The sequence below is a fragment of the Piliocolobus tephrosceles genome, chromosome 9, assembly GCF_002776525.5.
Source record: "Piliocolobus tephrosceles isolate RC106 chromosome 9, ASM277652v3, whole genome shotgun sequence".
Lineage (NCBI taxonomy): Eukaryota > Metazoa > Chordata > Mammalia > Primates > Cercopithecidae > Piliocolobus > Piliocolobus tephrosceles.
Window position 1 is genome coordinate 55,289,704 of NC_045442.1, and position 23,847 is coordinate 55,313,550.

At 39.3% G+C, this 23,847-nt stretch overlaps 1 protein-coding gene across 9 annotated transcripts in view; it reads right to left on the reverse strand.

Moving 5' to 3' along the window:
- The window catches only part of FAM13C (family with sequence similarity 13 member C), a 115,163-nt gene that overhangs the window by 61,648 nt on the left and 29,668 nt on the right, over nucleotides 1-23,847 (reverse strand). For 7 of the 9 annotated variants that reach the window (XM_023185594.1, XM_023185593.1, XM_023185598.1 and 4 more), the window contains one exon: nucleotides 15,297-15,415. In XM_023185594.1, coding sequence (XP_023041362.1) covers nucleotides 15,297-15,415 — 119 coding nt within the window. Of the gene's footprint in view, nucleotides 1-15,296; nucleotides 15,416-18,950; nucleotides 19,040-23,847 lie in introns of those variants that run through there. The other 2 variants (XM_023185595.2, XM_023185599.1) reach the window with 2 other exon arrangements.

A 23,847-nucleotide genomic window follows, 5' to 3' on the forward strand; every position in this document is an offset into this window, starting at 1 on the left:
CACCACAACTGCTGCCATCACCTCCGCAATCACCATCACCATCACCATTGCCACCATCACCACCACCACTGCCACCACCCACCAGCATCACCACCATCATCACCCCCCACCACCAGCACCAGCACCAGCACCACCAACTAGCATCACCATCACCACCACCAGCACCACCACTGCCACTGCTGCCACCACTACTGCTGCCACCACTATATAATTCAAACTAAAAAATACTTCTCAACAGAGAAATGCAAAACTTAATTGTGTGCTGATACAAAAAGAGCTTTCACCTGGATTCAAACTGCAAACTTGTGGATGGCCCACTGAAATACAACTTGTCTAAAAATATTTGATGTTTCCACTTTGCTGCAACCCTAAAGCTCGTGCTGAGTCAGCCTGTAGGGTCATCTTCTAGTGGCCTTCTCACAGGAGGTGTACTGGAATTCAAAACAATAAAACCAACTAAGCATTAAGATATTTTTCTTGGCCTGAGGACAGTGTCAAACTGCAGGATGTGATAATTTGTGAAAACGCCACATTTTAGCTCACAGTTGTATATTTATACCAATGTTTTAACTATCTATAATTAAATTAGCAGAGGAAAGTGTTTCCTATTTCAGTGAAAAGCTTCCCCATCTTGCCAATGGCTCATTGAAGACAACTGACAGTTATCCAACACTTTTCTTTCCCTTAAGCCCAATAACCAAGTTATTAACAAGCCTCTCAATTTCTTATCCCAAATAATGTTTGTGTCTGTCCCCTCCCGTCTATCTCTACCACAGCCATCTGGGGCCAAGCCACCAGCACCTCTCATTTGAACTACCTGAATGACAGTAGTTTCCTCCCTGGTCTCCCTACCTCCCCTCTACCCTCCTCAGGCCACCATCCACACAAGATCTTTCACTACCCTTCTACACACTATACTTAAAATAAAAATCAAAATTCTGAGAGTATCCTATGACACCCTGAAGAATTTAGCATCTGCCCACTCTTCAACCTTAGCTTGCATCAGACTCCCTCTCTGAACTCCAGCTACACTGGCATTCTTTCAGTTTTGTGGATGCACCATGCTCCTTTCCAGTGCAGGCCTTCACACGTGCCTGTAACGCTGTTCCCTCTCCACTTTCTCTCCTAAGTAACTCATTCATACTTTGGATGCTAGATAGCTCTCAATCAGGTCTCCCTTTCATATATATGTTCTCACTGTATTCTGATCTTCTACATCTGCTGTGCAGTAGGTCTTAGTTCTTAATCATGTATTTGTATAATTATTTGATTGTCTATTTCTCACAATGGTGAGCACTGTGGAGCAAGGACCATAGGAGCCTTGCTTAACATTTTATCTCTAGGGCCAAGCCTGGCATATGACACACAGGAGGCACTCATATGCTTGTAAATAAAGTATTCATCCCAGGGTTATGGGCAGCTGCCCATTCTTATATATTTCTGAGTCTGTAAAGTAATTATAACTGATGCTCCCTCCTCTATCTATAGCATGCTAGCAGAGCCTGGAGGATGGAATGACGCTCATTCCCATAACAAATGCATTTCTTCCCTGAAGAGATCTATGAAAGATTAATTAGTAGCTTTTGAACCCATGACCTAGAAAACCTGGGCAGAAAGAGTAAAAGAAGAGCATCCAACACACTTTTCAGTATAGTTCACATAGAATCAGAGCCTTAGACTGAGCAGTGCTGACTCCCATCACATCTTCAGAATTCAGGATATCCTACTGCATTAAAAAATTAATTAGAAAGCAATACTTGGGATACACTAATGTATACCCGGATGACTGCTGGCTGGCTGTATGACTGGTGTTTCCTGAAACTCTTTTGAAAACAAAAGGTATATCCCAAGAGGACAACCCTCTGAGAAAAACATGCTTTATATACAAACAATAGCTCTATATGCAGACACAGACAAGATGCCAATAAATTCCAGTAATATTATTAGAAACAATAACAGCCCTTAATACCAGTAAATAGAAAGTTCCTTTCTCTAGAGAGTCAAAACCACATTGAAGACATTCTCTTATTGGTTCTTACTAAATGTCTGCGAAAAGACTGAGGTCAAATATTAAGCAGCCAACTTCAAAGATTAAAAAGAAACCAAGCCACAGTGTTTAAAATTATTCCCCGAGAGACTACTAAAAGAAAACAAAACTAGAAGTCCACGGATGTTCAGAAACTGACTTCCTAACCCATGTATCCACTTGTCCAGGCCAATGAACTCCCAAGGATGCTGTGGCTAGAAACAGAACACTGATCCCCAACAGTATACCCTCCCAGAAGCCAACTCCCCCAACCACCACCTCACACCTTGTACTTCTCTGAAGATTAGAATCAGCCAGTATGATTAAAACAGAGATTCCTGGGCCACAACCCAAACCTACTGAATCAGAATTTCCAGAAAAGTAGGATGATGACATATAGTTAACAAGCACTCTAGGGGATTCCTAACTGGGGATCACTATCCTAAAAGTCCAAGTGTAACAGCCTGGGAGGACATCAGTGGCTAAAGGGCGCAAGGGAGGAACTTCTTTGAGTATAGGAGTGACATGGTATTTCTGGCCTGGTCCCCCAGGGAACACATTCCCAAAGAGGGAAAGGCTGAGCCCCTCAAAACACCATGAAAAACTTCAAATACGGGGCAGCCCAGCTGTCCTGGAAAAGGTACCACTTCTCACTTTGGTGAGCTGGAACAGAGACTAGAAGCAGCCAATGCCCAGAGAATGGGTGAGCAGTGAGTCAGGTGCACAGGGCCAGCTTCAGAATTGGCAGAGTGGAGGTAAAGTAGACATGGGTGTGGTTTAAAAGGCACTGTGAACCATAAAGAACACATTTTGGATGGAATATTGAGGACATAGGATCCAGCAGGTTTTTTCCTGGTGAATGAGCGAGAGCAGAGGCCCAAATAAGACATTATTAGGAGTAATAATTATAGCAGCATGTGGTTTGCTGAGCAGGCTACAAGGCACTTTGCTTGCATCACCTCATTCATTCCATACACATAGTAAATAATGATCAGACACCTGCTCCATGTGCCAGGCAGTGCTCAGCCCAGCAGACAGAGTGGTTGTAACCAATACTTCAGCTCCAAGGACACTTCTGCCTGCTCCCCTCATCCCACCTCAAGCATCTGCCAAGTTTCTTCATTCTTCTGCCTCAAGGCTTTTTGCCAGGCAGGGCTAATTCCCTCAGCCTGCATGTGTGGCAGATTTAACTCCCCTGGGAGCAGCCCACAGCCAGAAAAGAAGTGGGAGTGTGAATAAATGCTGCAGACCCCCCCCTCAACTTTCAGAGGGATAAGTCTGAGATACTGTCTACACAGTTCCTCAGAGAGACCCCAGTTGCTCAGATGACAACCTACCAAGTTGCACACCTGTTGTGGGCTCTTCCTCCTTCCCTAGTTCCTATTTCCTGGGGCCACCTTCCTGTACCCAGGTCCTCCTAACAGAATCCACCTTCAAGAGGAACCTCAAGTAAGAAAGTGGTGACAAAGTAGACACAATCTGTGTCTTTTGGAGCTTACAGTTGGGGGAAAGAGAAAAACCTAATCACACGAATGAAGATTTAGATCAGGGACCGATGAAGTGAAGGGCACAGAGTGTCACAAATGATGGGCCACGTTGGGGGAGGGCTCGGAATTTAAATGACAGGTGAATAGCTGATGAATATTTGTAACTACGTATCATACTGGCTCCTCTGATATTACAACTGATACTCAGACTAGCAACACTTTAACTTTTAAAGTATCAATCAGGTTAGCTCTTGGAACAGAAGAATATTTTTCAAGACACATGAGATTTGAGTAGGCATTAATATTAATCAAGCCTAAATGCTGCCTGTTCCCTATTCAAGATTTTCTTTCTCTCCCAAAAGGAAAGAGTCACGAGTCTGTATCCTCCACCTGTCATCTTCCCTCCATCTTCATTGTCACCAGCACCTCCCACAGGGATGATATGTTAGCTTCCAAGATGTACCCCTGCATACAACACACAGTACAGTATACAACACACAGTACCCAGAGTGGTCTTTTTATGTAAATCTGAGTCTGTCATTCCTGTTTATAAACTCCAGTGGTTTTCCTCTAGACTTAGACAAAATCCAAGAATCAACACGCAGGCTACCAGGCCCCATGTAGTGTGTCCACCACCAACCTTTCTGACATCATCTGGCACATTTTCTCTGCAGTTCAGTACACTCCAGCTTTAATTGTCTTTGCTGATGCGACTTAGCACAAGATGAAAAGAACCTGAATCAGTGTGGGTCTGAGGGGCAAGGGTGACCTAATGATCAGGGAGGCAAGTTGGAGGAGCCCTGGTCTCTCCATGCCTTTGACTCACTTAAGTTTGGCAAAAGCCACACCAAGCCTTTCTGACCCGTAAAATTGGTTCGCAGTTCTCTTCCTCCAACAGCTCCAGGTTCTTCCCATGCCCCTAAGTCACCCAACACTATACTGAATTCATCTGTTCAGCATTTTTCATCTCCAATCCACTTCTTCTGACACCAACCTCCCTTTCCCTTGGGAAACTAGCTCTCCACAATTCTACAAGCAAGGGTAAACATATGGCCTGAACTAGGCCAGTTAGTTCCTTCTCCCTGAAGTCAACACTTGAGCAGGAATGAAAAGCTGTTGTATTAGCATGGGATCATCCAGTGATAACACCTCAGAGAAACATGTCCCTGTCATTGTGAATCCAGAAATCCATGGACTAGGCCTGGTTCTTACCCTTCCCAAAGCATATTTGCCCTTAATTCAATTTTTTAAGCTAACCAATAGCCTTAATTTAGATCCCTTTCTTTGCCTGAATCAAACACAGTTAATTGCCATTGTTTGCAGAGAATACCAACCACATTACCAAGAAACAACTGCTTGTCATGCAATAGCCCGGGTCTCCTTTGTTTCACACGAGCAAGATCAGCAAGGTTGGCAGTAATTACACATTGAAAAGGACCACTTTCTTGATCCCCACTTTTCCAACCACGACTATTCATGGTCGACTAGGACCACTTTGCCATGTACAATCCCTTTAAAAACCTTTTTGAAATTGTCTGAATCACACGTCCAAGTTGAGCAAGAGAGTCCAAATCACTGGAATCTCAAATGGCAATTCAGTTGAGATTGAATTGGGAAACCAACTGGTCCAAGGTATGCATAGTTTTTGGTTCAACTAGAGAGAAGCTAAGGTCTAGCTTAAAGATGTGCAGAAAAACAGATCTATGAAGGTAATCTGGGCTCTGTGAAGGATGGATATGGAAGCACAAGAAGCACAGCCAGTGTACACAGAAGCAAACTAGAGCTTGTGAAGGGCCAGGTATATAAAGGACCATAATGAAATATGGCCAAGAGAGGCATGATATTATGGAGGGCAAACCAGAATTCCATGGGATTGCCTACCTAAGAATTAATAAGCAGAAACTTTACTAAACTACTGAACCTAAGAGTTCAGCACTGTGCTGAAAACTGCACATTCAAAAGAATTACAGAAAATAGATATATATCCTATTTGAAGAGATAAACCAAACTCTTTGAACAATAGTACCCATGTGTCTAGTTACACTGATCGTGTTCTAACTACAGAGATCAACATGGGCTATTGAGAAAGGATAAGGTGCATGAAAATCTGGGAGTGAGCTGGGCTCTGAGATGAGATTAAAGTTTAGATAAATGGAGGAGAGAAGAGAGAACACTAGCAGCAAGATGGATGTGTTGGCAAGCCATAGATCAGTACCGTGCAGCTAAGCAAAAACCTTCAAGGAGGAAGGATCTCCTCTCTTATGGAGCAACAACATTAATCTTCTGAGCCCCTGCTGTGGGACAGACCCTGAATGAAGCTGAACATGCAGTGTCTCATTTAATCCTTGCAACAGTAGCTCTGGGAAGTAGATACTTTCATTTCCATCACACATCTGAAGAAATCAAAGCCCAGAGAGGTTAGGGAATCTGTCCAAGGAAGCAGCAAAGCTGGAACTGGCATCCAGGTCTGCATACTGCCAATGCCTTTCCTCTTTACACTACAGTATCTTGCATGTTTCCTAGGCCCTTCCCAGGGACTCTCTTATGTGTTTTTTGATTTATTCAATAGTCTGGGTTTGGCCAAAACTGTTTTCTTGTGTTGGTACTAAACTTAAGGCACTAAGAAGACTTCGACAGCTGGCTTACTCCTGCATCTACACCTTCTCAATCTTTCTCCCCTTGGACCTCACCCCCACTTAAACGGGTCTTGATATTTCCCTTGTCCCTGCATCTGCAGGGTCATTGGAGTGCTCTTGGTAACAATTCTGTGCTACTGGACCCCTGAGAGGCTTGGCATGCTGCTCAAGAGTATAAGAAGAGACTTTCTACTGTGGCAAACGCTGAAGAAAAGAGGCACCTATGATACAAATTATGGTTTTAAACATTATTTAAACCTATAAAATCATCTGTAGTATTTGGTTTCTGATCCCAAGTGACCTAAACCACAAAGGCCACAAGTGTCACTGAAAAGTCATTTTAAGTTTTCCCAGTTAACAAAAATAAAAAATAAATCTGTTCTCTCCTAATATTCTCCTAACAGTCATGTCTGTCCCAAAGTAAGATTCAATCATTACTAAATAAATAAAGCCAGAGAAATAGTAGGTACTATTATTTGTCTTGCAAATAACATAAACTTATCACTTTCTGCCAGTTACAAACTTACTAGGGGATCGCTAGTGGGGAAACCTGGAAAGGAAAAGCACAAAAAGTATCTTTTTAATCACCCGTAATTCATCTCCCCTCGAAATTACCACCACCAAAATATGGATTTATGTCTTGCTAGTATATGTTTCTGTAAATAATTATATATTAAGCAAAAATAGGAACATCTTGTGTTCTATTGTGTTATGTAATTGCTTTTTTCCACCTATAAATAGATCATGTCCCCATGTTAATAAAGACTCACATAAAACATGATTTTAGATAATGTATCTATCATGAAATTTAGTGGTTTTTTTTTTGTTTTCGTGTTTTTACAGGGTGATGGTATGTCCCCTAGGGGTCACGTAGAAAACCTGGGGGCTATTTGTGATTATTACTGAAGCTGGAGTTGTCTACTGGCATTCTGTGGGCTAGAGCCAAAGGTGTCCGAGTCCCTGACATGAATGAGGCATCCCACACAACAAAGAATTTTTCCATCCCCCACATGACTTTCAAATGTCCTCTGGGAATGTTAAAGCCAGAAGCACTTTGCCCTTAGCACAATGTGAACTAGAAAACCATGAAGGCTAGTGAATGAAACAGAAATATCTAGTGAATACACAAGGAAGGGGGAAGCGATTAAACTGGATTGTCTCCAACATTCCACCCAGAGCCACCATCCTATGATTCCAACACATACAGAAATCCACCCACATGACTTTTATCTTTTATCTCTCAAAGTTACTAGTTGTCTATTATATCCCCATCTTCTTCCATGATCGGATAACTGAAAATTGTATATCTTTTTTTTTTTTTTTCTGAGACAAAGTCTTGCTCTGTCATCCAGGCTGGAGTACAATGGCGTGATCTCAGCTCACTGCAACCTCTGCCTCCCAGGTTCAAGTGATTCTCATGCCTCAGTCTCCCAAGTAGCTGGGATTCCAGGTGTGTGCCGCCACGCCCAGGTAATTATATATATATATAACTTTTGTATTTTATTTTTAGTACAGACAGGGTTTCACCATGTTGGCCAGGCTGGTCTCAAACTCCTGACCTCAAGTGATCTGCCCGCCTCAGCCTCCCAAAGTGCTGAGATTACAAGCATGAACTGTAATCTCAGTGTGCCTGGCTAAAAATTTATATCTTAAGTTTCATTTCAGTTAGCTACTCCAAATCCTATGCCTAGACAACTTTGACTTTTAAGCACAAACCAAGAAAACTATAATGGATACACACAAAGATATTGTTTTTAAGATGTTTACTACAGCAATAAATACAAATATAAATCCTATAAGTAACTGCAATATCAAATACTTTGGATTTCATTAAATAAATGATGGTATATCCGTAAAAGGAAATAGAGTCATGTATCCCTTAGTGATGCGGATATATTTTGAGAAATGCATCCTTAGGCTATTTCATTGTCGTGCAAACATCACAGAGTATCCTTACAGAAACCTAGATGGTATAGCCTACTACACACCTAGGCTATATGGTATAACCTAATGTTTCTAGGCTGTAAACCTCTACAGCATGTTACTGTACTGAAGACTGTAGGCAACTGTAATACAGCGGTATTTGCATATCTAAACATACAAAGGTATAGTAAAAATATGGTATTTTAATCTTACAGGACCACTATTACACAGGTCCACTGTTAACTGAAATGTTATTATGTGGTACATGACTATATTTTACAGCCATTACATATGTTATAGTGTATTTTATGATATGGAAAATATAATATTAAGCAGGATAAACAAGTTACATAGCAATGTAATATAATTATGTATAACATAATGTAATATATAGAAATGTATATTATAATGTAACATAAAGCAATGTAATTATAATGTAACATAAAGCAATGTAATTATATATAATATATTCTTAGAGAGAGATATATATGTGTGTATGTATATATACATCTATCTATCTCTCTAATCCCAAAAATGTTTTAATCTAGCATTAAGAATATAAGAAAAAAACATATGGAGGGTTGAGTAGGAGCTCTGTGTGTATGTGTATGTCACTATACATAACGCGTGTGTGTATGTGTGTGTCTGTAGTACTTAATGTAAAGCTTGAAAAAGAATAACCTCATTGACAAATAACTATAACAGAAATATGGGAGTAGCCATGGCTTCACTGGGAAGATGAAGAGTAAGTTAAAGATTAGCCCCATTCTAGTGGCCTCAGGAATACTGGACACTTAACCAGCTGGTCAAAGCTCTAAATTAGGTTTAAATTTATACATTCTCTGTCTCCTATAATCATTATTGAAATTTCTCTTAAATCTATTTTATGTTAAGCCAAGAAACTTTCCAAGATGTTCAGATGTTAAGGACAAAGTTTCCTGTTTGGTCTCCTTGAAATATCATTTCTAACAAAGGGCTATAATGATACTAAAGCTTGTAAACATGTTTCTTATAGAAATTGTATGTTAGAATATTTGTTATAAAAAATTAAATTGTTCAATTTAGCCATAAATGAACTCACCAATCTCGTGATAATTAACCTACTACTCTATTACTCATCTTACTGGTCTTATGTAGAAAAGCACACTGCTATACACGATTATTGTATAATCATAATGCTTTCTTACCTAACTTTCTACTCTAGGACCTGCTTGAAGTAAATAGTGCTTCTAGCAGATTTAAAGCCCAGTGCATCCAGAAGCCCCTTTCATATACAATTTCTCTTTATGACAACATTAAAACAATAGTAACAATATAAGAATGTGCACTACAGTGGTAATAGCAGTTATATCTGGGAGGTAAGATAACAAGTCATTTTTAAATCCTTGCGATTTTCTATATTTTCCAGTGTTTCACTGATTTTATTATTAGTAGCAGTGGTAGTAGTAGCATTTTGAATGAGAGAATGTCTCTACATTTCCCTTTTATCCTTGGGCCAAATTATTAGTGAAGGTGCTAACAATTTATCAAATGACCAAGGGTAGTCTCCTTTAAAAAACAACAAAAAAGAAGGATTTCATTTCCAAAATAATCAAGTGTGGGCTCTTTTTTCAATCAGCAGTTTACGGACTGGGTGTGGGATTTTTGTGCTCTACAGCAGGGGAGAGGGAATTATTTTCATCTGCATCTTCAGGAGCTTGTATTCTTAAGCTAAAGTCTTCCCATGTCTAATCTTTTAAATATCTAGAGTGTTGAGCATTTTCAACGTTAGAGCCAGAAGAAGCTCTAGAAATCATTTGACCCAAATTCCTTATGTTAGAGGAGGGGGCCCAGAAATTTGAGTGAAATGACCATGGTCACCTGATAGATGTGAGATAAGACCCTGGATCTCTTTGTTTGAAAATTCTTTCCTTCCACCAGGTTGTTTCTGTGTCCACGGAGGGAGGAAGTATGTGTGGGCAGTGAAGGAGAGCCCTCCTATCTGGCTCCCTTTCTATGTGGGATAGTCAACGTGAGCTAGGTCAATACTCACTCATTATCCAACTGTATACCAGGGAGTCTCAAAGCACTGTGAAGACAAGCTATTTTTTTTTTTTATCTCTACCTCATCCCTGCTCTCCTTTTAGAAAGAAACAAAACAAAACTGTAGGAGGACGCTAATGAGGGAGGAGAAGAACATCCTAGAAATATGCAGAGATCAGGTACAGTTCAAGAAGGGAGATATGTCTTTTGTATTATTAATATGAAAAATCTCAGTGCTCATTCTCTTACTCATTCTTTCTCTGTTTAGCAGAACTCATTAAGACTCTGCTTACTTCTATGAAAAACATTTAAATAAGAAACAATTAGCTATTCAAACACACACACACACACACACACACACATTATCTATCTCAAAAACAAAAGATGAAAGGATTTATCCCCCATAGAAAAGTTGTGGCCAACAAAACTTCCTCTTTCTATAAAGCAACAAAGCCCCCAGCTTTCTCTTTCATCTGGAATGTCAAAAAATAGTGGAGGCCATCCAAGGTCATTTTCCTTGCTAAGGATCTTCAGCCTCCTCTAATGTGGGAATCCGGATGAAGAGGCCAATCAACTGGAGCTCACAATGTAACCACCAACCTAATTAACAGTAAGACAATGCTACAGAATAGCTCCTGTTTATACAGACAAGGTCTTTAACAACATTAAAGGTTTAATGCCGTCATAAATTTTAATACAATATTTTAAATATAAGTGAGTTAGTCATTCTCAAAAGTAAATTTACTTAGCTTAGTAAGAAATCTCCAACTGCATTAATATTCTCTTACATTCATAAATTTCCCTTTGTCATATCTGAGGGTTTACAGGATTGGCACTGGCTTTAGCTCTAAAAATCAGTCAAACTAATGCATATTCATTAAATAGCAACTCAATAAGATTGATGGTACTAATCTTGGTTCTATTATCAAGGGGAGAGAGAACTTGAGCAAATCACGGCCTCACTGGGTGTCAAAGAAGAAAATATGAGTTGTATTAAATGATTACTAAGGTTTCTTCCAGCTCTAAGTAACCACAGTTTTTAATTTTACATGTTTTGAAAATACCAGGTATTGAGGAGTATGCCACAGTAGTATAGTAACCCAGCCCTTCCACTCATGCTCTGAAAGTCCATATTCAAATAAAAACATGTCATCTGGGGAAAAGATGGCATTAAGACAATAACAGCCATCACCATATGATAAGACATTTTCTTGCAGGAGGACTCAGCTCCAGGGAGCTACAGAGTCCCCAGGAGCAGCAGTTGCCAGGAAGAAAAGGATTAAAGCAGGCATTATAAATCAAATGCCTATAGAAGCTCAGCAAAGAGCATAAATAAATGAGGAGAGCTGGGTAGGAATTGTGAAAAAAATCGAAAGCTACTCCTCAGCTCCAGCTAGTTTTTGCCTTGGAGGAATGTAGGCCCTAGGTTATCCTACCTTCAGATTCTTCCAAAGAAAGCCAAACATCTATAAAAACTTTTGATTTTAAAATGTTGATTCAAAATTGTTTAATTTTGTACAAGTCAAATATGTCTCCACACCAGATACACCTGTAGGACACCAAATTTGTGTCCTCTAATGTGTGGCACTGTAAGGCCAAGGAATACAATATAGGGAAGGGCAGGGCATGGCAAATGGGAGGAAGGGTACAGTGAAAGAAGATGGAAGTGGCTTTAACTGTATCTGAGACTGGCTCTGTTAAGGGAAATCAGAAGAACAAGCCAGCTTGGAAGTAGAAAGACATTAGGACAAGGGTTCTGTTAAAAGAAAAACTTTAGCTGAATTAAATTTAAAAGAGTTTAATTGAGCAAAGAACAATTCACAAATCAGGCAGCCTTCCCAGCCAGAGTAGGCTCAGAGATTCCAGGCAGGCACATGGTGGAAGAAGAGTTATGGACAGAGAAAGGAAAGTGACATATAGAAAACACAAGTGAGGTACAGAAACAGCTGGATTCATTACAACTCGGCGTTTGCCTTATTTGAACAGCTGGCCACCTTTGGCCACAACTTGGTGATTGGCGCAAGAGTAGGCTACAGTCTGTATACAACTCCATTTACGTTATAGTTCACGATGTACAGAAAAACCTTTAGGCTGAACTTAAAATATGTAATGAGGCAGCTTTAGGCTAACCTTCATTTAACTGTTCTGAATCTTCTCTGGAGTCATGTGTTTTCAGACTTGGAGGTAGACAGACATTAGGACAGGGGTTCTAAATATTTTCTGGGGTTACATGTGCCATATGAGAATCTGGTAAATGTTTTAGAGATTTTCACTAGAAAAAAATAAACATACATATAGTGGACAGAATAATAGCTCCCCAAAGATGTCCATGTCTTCATCCTTGTCCCTCCTCTGCCACCTTACCTTATGTGACAGAAAGGACTGTGAAAATGTAATTAAGGACCTTGAGATAGGGAAATTATCTGAGTGAGCCCAACCTATTCACATGAATCCTTAAAATCAAAAAATGTTTCCCAGCCATGATCAGAGGGAGATGTGACTACGGAAGAATGATCAGAGAAATGCAATGTTGGTGGCTTGCAAATGGAGGAAGGGACAATAACCCATGGAATGTGGGCAGCCTCTGGAAACTGGAAAAGGCATGGAAATTGATAGATTCTTCCCTAGAGCCTCTAGAAAGGAATGGAGCCCTGCCAACACCTTTTTATTTTTTATTTTTTTTGTTTATTTCTATTTTTTGCCCAGGGAGACATATGTTGAACTTCTATCCTACAGAACTATTAGATAATAAATTTGTGTTTAAAGCCATGGTCAGTTATTACAGTAGCAATAATAAGGTATATATACACAGAAACATGGGCAAACACGTTCATAGACCTTCCTGAATCTCATCCTCATAAATACATAAAGGATCCTTGTGCTCAAAAGAGCCCAATATACAACATGAGAACTCTGAGAGCTGTAGGTATGAAACTATTTGGCATTCATGGAAAGATCAATGCCCACCTCATGACCTCAATCCGCTCCAAAATCTCACCTCCATGAAGATGGATTCATTTTCTGAAGACTGACTACTCCTTTGAATCTCACCCAAATGATGTGTGACCCCAAGGAGTAAGGTGGCTTCTTGCTACAGAGAGATCTTTCTTCCTTTTTTTTTTACAGTGTTCATTATGTTAATAGCATTCTCCCCCAACCCACTGCCCCAAAGAAGATGGCATTTTACACCTGCTGAGACTTAGCCTGGCTTATTCCTTCACTCTGAACCAGACCTAGGTCTGGAGTGTCCCATTACAGTATCATGTCTCTATCAAGATTCTATTTGGCATGATATACCCAAACCTGGCCAGATGCTGGCTTAAAACAGAAGAGGAATGTTATCAGGAATGCGAGCTACCTGATTAAAAGTTGTTTTTAGCCTCGGATCTCATTTCACCAGTTCATCAAATTTCACAATCCCTGTAATATTCTCAAATGGATTTTTTTAAAGTTCCATTAGAATGTCCCTTGGTGATGTCACCATGGTTGTGATAAATAATTGTAGTTTAAAGGTTACTTAACTAACAGCACTAGACATAACTACCCTCACAGCACTCCTGATATGTGACTTAGCACCAGATCCTGCGATTGCTGACAGCGGTGCACAGAACAGTCTGGAATGTTGCTAGGTCAGAAAGCTCAATTCTGGGAAAGTGGGACATGAAATATGGGAGACGGGGAGGAGAAAAAGACAAGATATTTAGGATCCTATGAAGGTTTGCTAAGGGGCAGAGGAAGAGAAATACAAAATGGGATACACAATGGTTTTAAGTTTACTGAACATCTGGCATCTTTGAGAAGGTTAATTGCTAATACCATTTTCCCCTGTTGGTCTCTGTTAAATATCTACCCCTACAGGACCACCATACATTCCATACACAAGCATGAATGACTTTGTTTGGGTTTTTATTTGCGTTGTTTTGCTTTTATACTATAAATATGCATGGGAATAATAGTTGACGTTTTTCTTGCTGAGGGAGACAGTCATCAGGCTGGTGGGTCACTGACTAAATTGATTCCAGTAGCCAAAAAATAGCTTTCTTACAATAATACCTCAAATAGGAGGCAGAATGTCTTGATTAGTGGAGAAATTACAAGGCTGAATCCAACAGGTATTACCTGAGGTCAGGTAAGAATAAACACATAAAAGAAGTCAGCTTGTGACGAGGGTTATGAAAGATGGCCATAATCCACCTGGATAGGGAAGTACCTTATCTTTGAGGTCCCCTCCAATCTTTAAATTTGGTATATTGGATATTTAAAAGTACAACTGCATAGCATAGCCAATCTTCTCTGTAGTTGTTGATTTAGACTGTGCTGCCTTAGAAAAACAATTCTAAAGGTCAGGCTCAGAAACACAGCCCTCCCTTTCCACTGAGTGAGGGCTATGATTACACTGTACACAAGATCCTACAAAGACAGCTGACACAACTAGCGGTTGAATTCTTTCTTCTGTTTATTTCCAGAAGAGACTTTCCATAGACAGCTGCAATGTCAGGCTCCCATCAGAATGTCATGCCAACCTTTCTGCAGGCTGATTTCCACCCACATCCTTGCCCTGGATCCAGGGCTGTCTCCAGCAGGTCTAGCAGGCTAGAGAGGCCATCCTGGGGCTATGTCAGGGCTAAGGTCACTGGAAGACACTTGGGTCAGCACAGAATCTGCACCTGCCGTGCTGCAATCAGACATTTGTGGGTTCAAATTGTGGCTCAGTCTTTTTCACTTGTTCAACAGTAGGCAAGTGCCTTAATATCTTTCAGACTATGAGTACACAGCTTTATGAGAAAGTAGAGAAGGCTAAATGAGAGACTATGTAAAAATCAGTTGGTGTGGTGCCTACGTGGTCATCACAAATTTATCACTATCACAAAGGAAAATCTAACTCCCTCTAGCATAGAATAAAGAATAAGAATGGATGAAATCAGCATTTCTCTCCAAGGGCTGAACCTGTCTCCACTTCCCCCTGAGACTTAAGGCAGATTACTTTCAAATGGAAGCCAGAGAAAGTAGGTCATTTACATTTATCTTAAACTCACTCAGCGATTCTCCTTCTAGGCCCCTTTAAGCAGCTTTTCTGACTATAAGGAATGCCAGTAAAAGTCAGAAAGTCTCGCCTCTTGTGTGGGGTTGGCAAGCACACAGTTGGCATTTCTGAGAAAGGAACCACAAGCACAGAATAGCTTCTGACAACAAAGGGCCCACCTTGGTTGAAGTTGCACTGTTTCTTGGCGCCTGAAGGCATTGTTTTGTGGACTCTCATGAGCTGGTGTTCCTGCTCTCACCTGACCCTCTGACTGGCTGGATACCACATGCTCTGTCTCCTGCAAGAAGAAACAGCAAAAGTAGATGAGCTGTCAACAGCAATGAGTTCCATAGCATTATTATGCTGGAAGTGGGTCTCAGGGCAGGGAAGCAGCAATGCATAACACAGTCTGCTGATTGTAGTGTGGGAAGAGAGCCAATTCAGTGGTCCAAAATTTTAAAAGCTTCTATCAGTCAGTTGCTGCAAGAAAACAGAATTAAAAAAAAAATAATAATAAATCTAATGTCCAAAAGATATGGCATAGCCATACAATAAGAATTGTACAGACATTAAAAATGATGTCATGAAAGAATATTGAATGAATGGATACATCTGAAAAGATAATTCATAGAAGAATATTTATAGTATAGGCTTATTTATGCAAGAATAAACATATGTATGAATGTTCACACATAGTAACACACACACACAAACACACACCCCACACACACACGAGATTGGAATAAGCTGAACCAAAATCTTAACTGTGACTAACTCTGAGATGTCATGTTTATTTATTTTTGGGAGCCCATATGTATTTTCTAAGTTTTCTACAATAAACATTATTTCTATAATAAGAGAAAAATTTAAGTTAATCTGAAAACTAAAGAACAAATCATTTTTATAAATTCCAGATCTCAAGAGTCCTTTATATCTCTTCCCTCATCCTGCCACACACTATCATACACACACTCATACATACCCCCTCATACACACACACTATTGCCATTGGCTACACTGCATCTAAAGAAACCACAATGTGGGTTATCCATGACGCAATTGCTCATTAACTTAGAAAAACTTCAGAGTGCTAAACAATCTACAGAATAAACCCACCAAAACTAAAACTAATCTGGATTCAATACAAAGACATGCATACATACCAAAAATGAAAGATTTATATATATCCAACAGTTTCGCTACTATCATCTTTGAGCCATGTCAAACCTCTAACTGAAAAACTTTCTTTAGAATAAAACAGTCCTTCTTTAACCTAATAAATGAGAAGCTAAAATGAAATCTGTGAGGAATTCAGTAGCTCCAGATGGGTACCATTATACAGGCAAATTATTCAAGCAATGCAGTGAATTTGGGTCTTCTGGTGCAATATATTATGGTCACAATAGAGACCCAGCTCCTCTATTAAGGGTGTGGGTTGAAGTCAGTACAAGTGTCAATGTGTCAGGTGTCTTAGAAATCATGTTTCCAGCACACTAGAGCAACATGGTGAGGCTTTTTGCCAAGAAGTCATCATCACAAGCCTCTACAACAAAATTATATGAATGCCTTCATATGAAAGGGGTAAAGTAGGAACAGTCATGCAGAGTTGTGGGAAAGGAAAGCATTAGCCCTATCAAGATCCTCTCTTTAATTCTTTGAAGCCTCCAGCTTCAGGTAAGAAGACACTCCACATGAAAAGTTTCCATTAGTATACACTAGTCCCCTAGAATTAGTAGTTGCTTGAGAAAAATTCTATAGCTACCCAAATACTGGTCAAATTCCCCCACACAATGGTTTTCATGTGAGACAGAGTTTTGCTTGCTACTTGCTTAGTGTATGACCTTGGCCAAATTACATAAGTTATCTGGGCTCAGTTTCCTCTTCTGCAAAATGAGGATAATACCATGAATTTCACAAGTGCCTGCCAATTGGAGGCACACAGCAGATATGAACTACTAGTGATAACAATATTGCTTTTACAAACATTTTCTTAAAGCTCAATATTCTGAACCTAGTGCTCAGGTAATCCTTGTAGAATTAACCCAAATGAGTTTAGCAAAAGAAAACCTATTTTTGTGGTGGAATGCTTATTTCACATTTCTATACTAATAGCAATATTACTTTAAACATTATATTTAGAAACCTCAATTGATGTAGGCCTTAAGAAATGGCCCCTCTGAACTCTAAAGGTTTAAACCAAAAAATGTCCATTTTATTAAAACTTTAACCTTTTAGGAAAGAGTAGTGTTTGATTTTTTTTTTCAAAAATAGTATTTTATCTAACTATTTGAACTTTCAAAAGTTGAGAAGGGTTAGAGAGGCCAAACACTGTTGGATTCCCTTGGATCTAGGATGTATCTTAGATATGAATAACAAGAACTTTAGAGAAAGTGCCTCTTTAATATGCTTAGATCAGAAATCTCAAAGGATTGCAAGAGAAGAACTCTTCTCTAAAATGAAAAGATAAGGAGTATTTGGACACAGATGACTATCAAGTTCCTGATTCAAATGGGGAAAAGAGTGTCACTGTCACCTGTGTTTCTTTTCCCCACCAAGAATTTCAAACCTCAAGATGGTAGGGAGAATTGGAGAAGACTAAATAAGAAGTCTGGTACAAATCATCCTGAATGCTGATGGATGGAACAGGCTCTGATGTGATATGTATGTGTGATTGTCATAACAGGCTGCCCTTCCCAATATCAAAAGTTAGATCGTGTTTCAAAGTTCGGATCTACAAGCCCCGCTCAGATCAGAAACCCAAGTACAGCCTTTCTTAGAAAATACCGAATTTATTCTTCCTTCCAGAGATCCTTATGATCTTGGAAAATATTTCACTCATAAGAAAAGGAATAAAGATTTTTAGTTTAGTTCCTTCCAATCCATTATCTCCTTATGGAATGAACTTAGCCGCAGCAAAGTTCACATGGGAATCAATGAACCTTCAGATGCTTCTAATTTCTAGGCTTTAAGTCTTCCAGCTGATACCCCAGACAGCCTGAAGCAGACACAGACCTCCCTAGTGTGCCCTAGGTGAGTTCCTGACCCACAGAAGCCATGAAAGATAATATATGATTATTGCTATTTTAAGTTTTGTGGTTATTTGTTATGCAACAATAGATAACTAAAACACATTACCTTTCCTCTATTCTAAGATACCATCAATTATAAGCCATCATTGGTTTGATTACATAACAGTCTTTTAGGGGAAAAAAATGTCACATTAAATGCATCCATCAATTTTAAGAAATGTCCAAAAATGAGAAAGGTGAAATTCTGAACAGATGTGTGCACTGGCATTAAGGAACTACAGAGCATCCCCAGGACAGCCTGGCATGTAACGACACAAGAAGTCCTGACACAAGTACCTCACAGGGAAAAGGCGAGGAAAACCCAAGTCTTAGTTGCACCAGCTTTAAAACATAATTTCATATTTTCTCTTAAAGAAAGAAGACAGAAGAAATGGGGATATCATCTTATTGAATTAATAGAGAACAGTAGCTTTCAAAGGTCTTGTGCTGCCAGCTGTCATTTATTCATAAAGTTATAAAGGAAAGAGTACAAAACAAGAATAGTAGTACTCAATCAAATGTATCTGCCTCTATAAGAGATTTAACCAGATTCATGAGAGGCCAAGGCTTACTTCCTTGCTAAGCCCGTTTCTCTGTTCCAGTTGGACTCCACCATCTGGTGAATGTTAACTAGGGCTGCCAAAGAAAGTCCTTAGAGTAAATAACGTATTTGTAAAAGATTGAGAGTTAACAGTTTGTCCCCATCTCCCACCTCCAAAAAAGGTGATAACATCAAGAAAGGAAATAAAGAACACATTTGATTACCTTTGCCCATTTAAGCTTCATCACTCTGTTTAGAATCGACTGTAACATTCAGCTCAAAAATTCTAGAACATTAAAGGATGGTATGTATTCTGAAATAACTAAGATATATTTTTACCTAAAAAAATCACTACTATATACTAAGCATGTTGATAGTTGAGAGGGTTATAGAGAAGTGAATAAGATATTCTTGTCCCCAAAGAACTTTAAAATCTACTGTTTGACACAGACTAAAGGGTAAGAGAGCAGATTCTAACTTTTTACTTCTGTGTTAATGTGTCTGTCAAATAGTCAGATCCAAGCTGACCAAGGGGAATGAGAGAAGAAGCCAAAATCCTCTGCCCCATGCTTGGTCTTCCTGCCATCTGGCCACGTGTAGCCCAGATGGGCACCTGGAAGGAAAGGCATCCCACATCTTTTCCTGTTCCCAGCCATCTTCATCTACCCTCCGCCTCACCCCTAGTATGTCCCAAGTCCACCTCAGTGGGGTGATTTGTTGGTTCTCGGCCAAATGCAGGGACCATCAAATTGACTACATTCTGAGATAGTTCATAAGAAAGCTGTCCATGAAACAAACATTATTTAGGCTATTTATCTGATCCAGGTGCTGAGGCTAGCAGAGTGTGCATGATAGCAAAAGGAAAGCTATTAACTCAAGAGGCTCAAAACCCAAACTTACTTAAGGAAAAATTAGCTGCCTCTAAACCAGAACGGGGAAATATGATATTTTGTTCTCATTGCAATTTTAGTGAGTTCAGCTGACTCTTGTAGGACTTGGGATCATCTAGTTTTGATCAAATGGCAAGGCCATTGCTTCAGGTCCTTCCAAATTCCTCCATTTGTACAAATTCATGGCCATAAAGAAAAACAAAACAGAACAATTTTCCATTCTAATCCAGACTTTGTCCATCTTCTCTGTCTGAAAGTCAGAAAGGTAACTTTGGGCCTCAAGGATGTATACATCCTGTAAATCTTCCCTCCAAGATGTAGTCAATCAAAACACCAAATCTTCATCTTCTCATACTTGAGGTTTTCTCTATGTTCATTCTGTCCCCAAATTGATAAAACTTTATTTTCTTCAACTGTGGATTAAATTTTAAATTAAATGGTTCTGTAGCCTAATCACTTCATTGTTAATAATGCCTTGTATTTATGAGAGCAAGGACTTCCCCAAAGCTCCAATTAAGACATGATTAATATATCTGATAGCACTATAGTTTGGAAAATCTTGTATTTTCAGTTCTTAAGGTGAACAAAAGAAAGTGTAAATCTACCCTATCCTACATCACCCAAGAGTCCCTTTTTTCTTAACCTTCACATGTCTGTGAAAGTAACTTGATGTGCTTCTGAATAATTGGAGAATTTTAAAGACGTTTATACCCTGATAAAAGAAACTATTGGACTATTACATTCATGTCATAAGTAGGGTAAAGAGGTTCTGTATGAGTTGACTTAAATGTCCTTTCAAAAATGTGTGTCTATTATTTAAAATTTTCTGGCCCTTTTAAGAAATAGGGAACTAAGAGAACAGTTTCTTCAGATCTATTTTTAAAACTTATTTCTGGCCATCTTACTCATTATTTCAACAAAGAAATAAAATAAATCATGGGAAAAGGCAGTCATAGGCTCAAAATCCACACATATCCATGAAGTAAGATGTCCTCTGATTCTATTTTTTTCTTTTCTTTTCTTTTTTCTTTTTTCTTTCTTTTTTTTTTTTTTTTTTTTTTTTTTGAGACAGAATCTCTCTCTGTCACCCAGGCTAGAGCACAATGGCATGATCTCGACTCACTGCAACTTCTGCCTCCCAAATTGAAGTGATTCTCCTGCCTCAGCCTCCCAAGTAGCTGGGATTACAGGCACCTGTCACCATGCCCAGCTAATTTTTGTATTTTTAGTAGAGATGAGTTTTCACCAGGTTGGCGGCTGGTCTCAAATTCCTGACCTCAGGTGATCCACCTGCTTCGGCCTCCAAAGTGCTGGGATAACAGTCGTGAACAACTGCGCCCAGCCTGATTCTAATTTTTTAAGCTATAATATATATTACCCAGTTTACTGCTTTGTTGTAAGAATTTCTAGTAGAAAACAGACATTCAATTATGCTGTCTATCATATATAGTTTCCAAATCTGATAACATTCCCTGAGTGCTTGCTCTGTACCAGGTACTAAACTAGGCACCTTCTATGTACATTTTCTTATTTACTGGGAAGTAAGTTTTAGTCCCCTAGTTTTCCCCAGTGAGAAAAATGAAGTGAAGAAAAGGCAGATGACTTACGTAGGCCAGAAAGATTGCCTTTTATACATGAGGTGCCTTTCTGAAGACCTTGCAAAGTCTGACTGACATTTGTGTATTTTAAGACTATATTCTCATGACAGCAGTTATTGGGTATTTCCATTCATCAGCTAATGTGGAAATATTTCAATAAAATCAATACAGCTTATAATTCAATAGGCCCAAACAGCTTTGATATTATACTGTTCTTGATTGATTTAGGAGGAATTGCATTAATTCAAGTTGTTTGCCTTAAAGGTGATTTAATACTTTATATTCAATACTTCATTCAAAATTATATAAAATAGGACCACACCAGATCACATGACAGAGCCAGAGCACCCAGTTCCTAACCCCAATCTCCTAAACCCAAATCCATAGTTCTTTCCATTATATGTTACTATATATACTTACTATAGAACTGAGAAGTATCCCATGCAAGTCAGTGTGAATACAGTCACAGTTAAAATGTAACAGCTGGGGTGGGTGGTATTCAAGTGTAAAATCAATGGAATATACAAAAGAGTAGAAAACAGAGTAATGAGGCACTCGGGTTTGCAGTAGTATTTGTTTATTCTCCTCTCCACCATGTGGGTTAAAGGACACAGGGACTCTGAAGTGAGGGAGATTCATAAAAACCTAGTCTTCTCTCTAATGAGCTTGAGATTGAAGGCAGGGAGGCAGGATTTACCAGTTGTGAGACGTGAGATAGCTGCCTTGAGTGTTTTGACAATCAGCTAACCAAAATCTAGCTTTCCCTCTCTAGGAATCCTTGCATTTCTCCTCCTGCCCCACTGAGGAGTCAGGCCTTGCACAGGTCTCCAACTCTCCAGTTACAACACATTGCTAAGACTACAGAAGGCTCCAAACAGCATAAAGCATGAAGGAAAGCAAAAGGCAAATAGTTTCTGATTATGATCACATTGCTTCACTCCTTCATGGCACTACACTTGATCATTGTAACTCCTAGGATTCAGAAACTGGTCATCTCTGCAGCTTTATGGGATCTTGGTTTTCTGATGACATTCATTCATCAAATATTTGGTCCCTCTCAGGGGCTACATTTTGTGCTCTTCCTAGTTCCTGCCCTCAGGGAGCTCACAGTCAAGTTAGTAGTGGCAATGGTGGTGGGGGATGGAAGAGGTGGCAAGACACAAACTATAAACAGACAATTGCAGTATAGTACGATCAATGCTACAACAGGATAAGGATGAAGTGTGAGATGCTTTGAGAATATATAGAAATGACACCAAGCCTAGCTCTTGGGAGAAGTATCACTGAAGTAGCCTAAAGGATAAATGAACATCAACTGGAAGAAATAGCATGAGGGGGAGGCAGAATGTATCAAGGCAAACATGTGTAAGTGAGAGCATGGAATGTTCAAGGAACTCTGGATGAGTGACTATGTTTAGAGTGACAGTCAAAGGTGGGGATGGTGAACAACCAGGCAGGCGAAGCACAGGCAGAAGCCAGATCATGTGAAACCTCTAAGTATGAAGACTACTAGTCTTGAAGAGTGTGGGCTTTATTCCATTGACAATGGCAAGCCACTGAATATTATAAGTAAGGCATGTTCAGATTTGCACTGGAAGAAATCACCTTGGGCTTGTGTGGCAAATGGATTAGAAGGTGAAGAGAAGGAATCCAAGAAAGAAGGATAGTTAGAAAGTTAGAGCATCCCAAGCAAGAGATGACCGTCACTTGGATGACAGAGGTGGTAGGCAGTATGGAGAATAACAAATTAGCTAAAAAGATACTAAAAAGATAGAAAAAATAGGCCTGGCGATTGACAGAATGTGGTTGAATGAAAAGCAAGGACAGATGGTGATGCCAAATCTCAATGTGGGAAAATGGGGTGAATGCTATTGCTGCTCCCTCAAATGGACACAGGAAGAGAAACAGTATTCAGGGAGAGTTGGGTATGGGGAACCCATGCAGCATCTAAGTAGGCAATGATAAATAGAGGAGCTGGAATCTTAGAGACAGACTAGGGCTGGCAATATATATTTGAGAATGATCAGGAGGATGACCAAAACCACAAGTCAGGTAACACAATTCAGAGCAGACAGAGATGGAGGAAAAATCCTGTGAGAAAACCCTGAGGAATGCCAATATTTACAGCACTGATGGTATATTTTTACATCAAAACTCAAGCTGCAAAATAACGTATATATAGTAAGAACCCATAGAGAGGTGGAAGGGTAGATCAATATGTTTGTGTATGTGTGTGTGTGTGTATTATCACTGTGCAGTTATGGTTTTTATGTGGGATATAATTGATAAGTTACTTAATTGCTTGAATTATTTAATGAGTGTGTGTTGCTTTTATAATTTAAAATAAGAATATTTAATTTTAAAACATTCAAAGGACAGGCAGATGGAAATGATACTGCAGAGAAGACCAAGAAAGAGAAATAGGAAGAAAATGCAGAGTGGGTTGTCATGGAATCTTCAAGAAGAAAGCTCACTGCCTGACCCACTTGTTTCATATTGCAACAAAATGCTAACGAATTTTAACTCCATAAGGAAAACCAGGGTAAGACCACAAAAGAAACATTAAATATTAATAAAAGTACACTCAATAGTATGACTTCTGTCTTGAGATGTTATAAATGATGTTCTTTAAA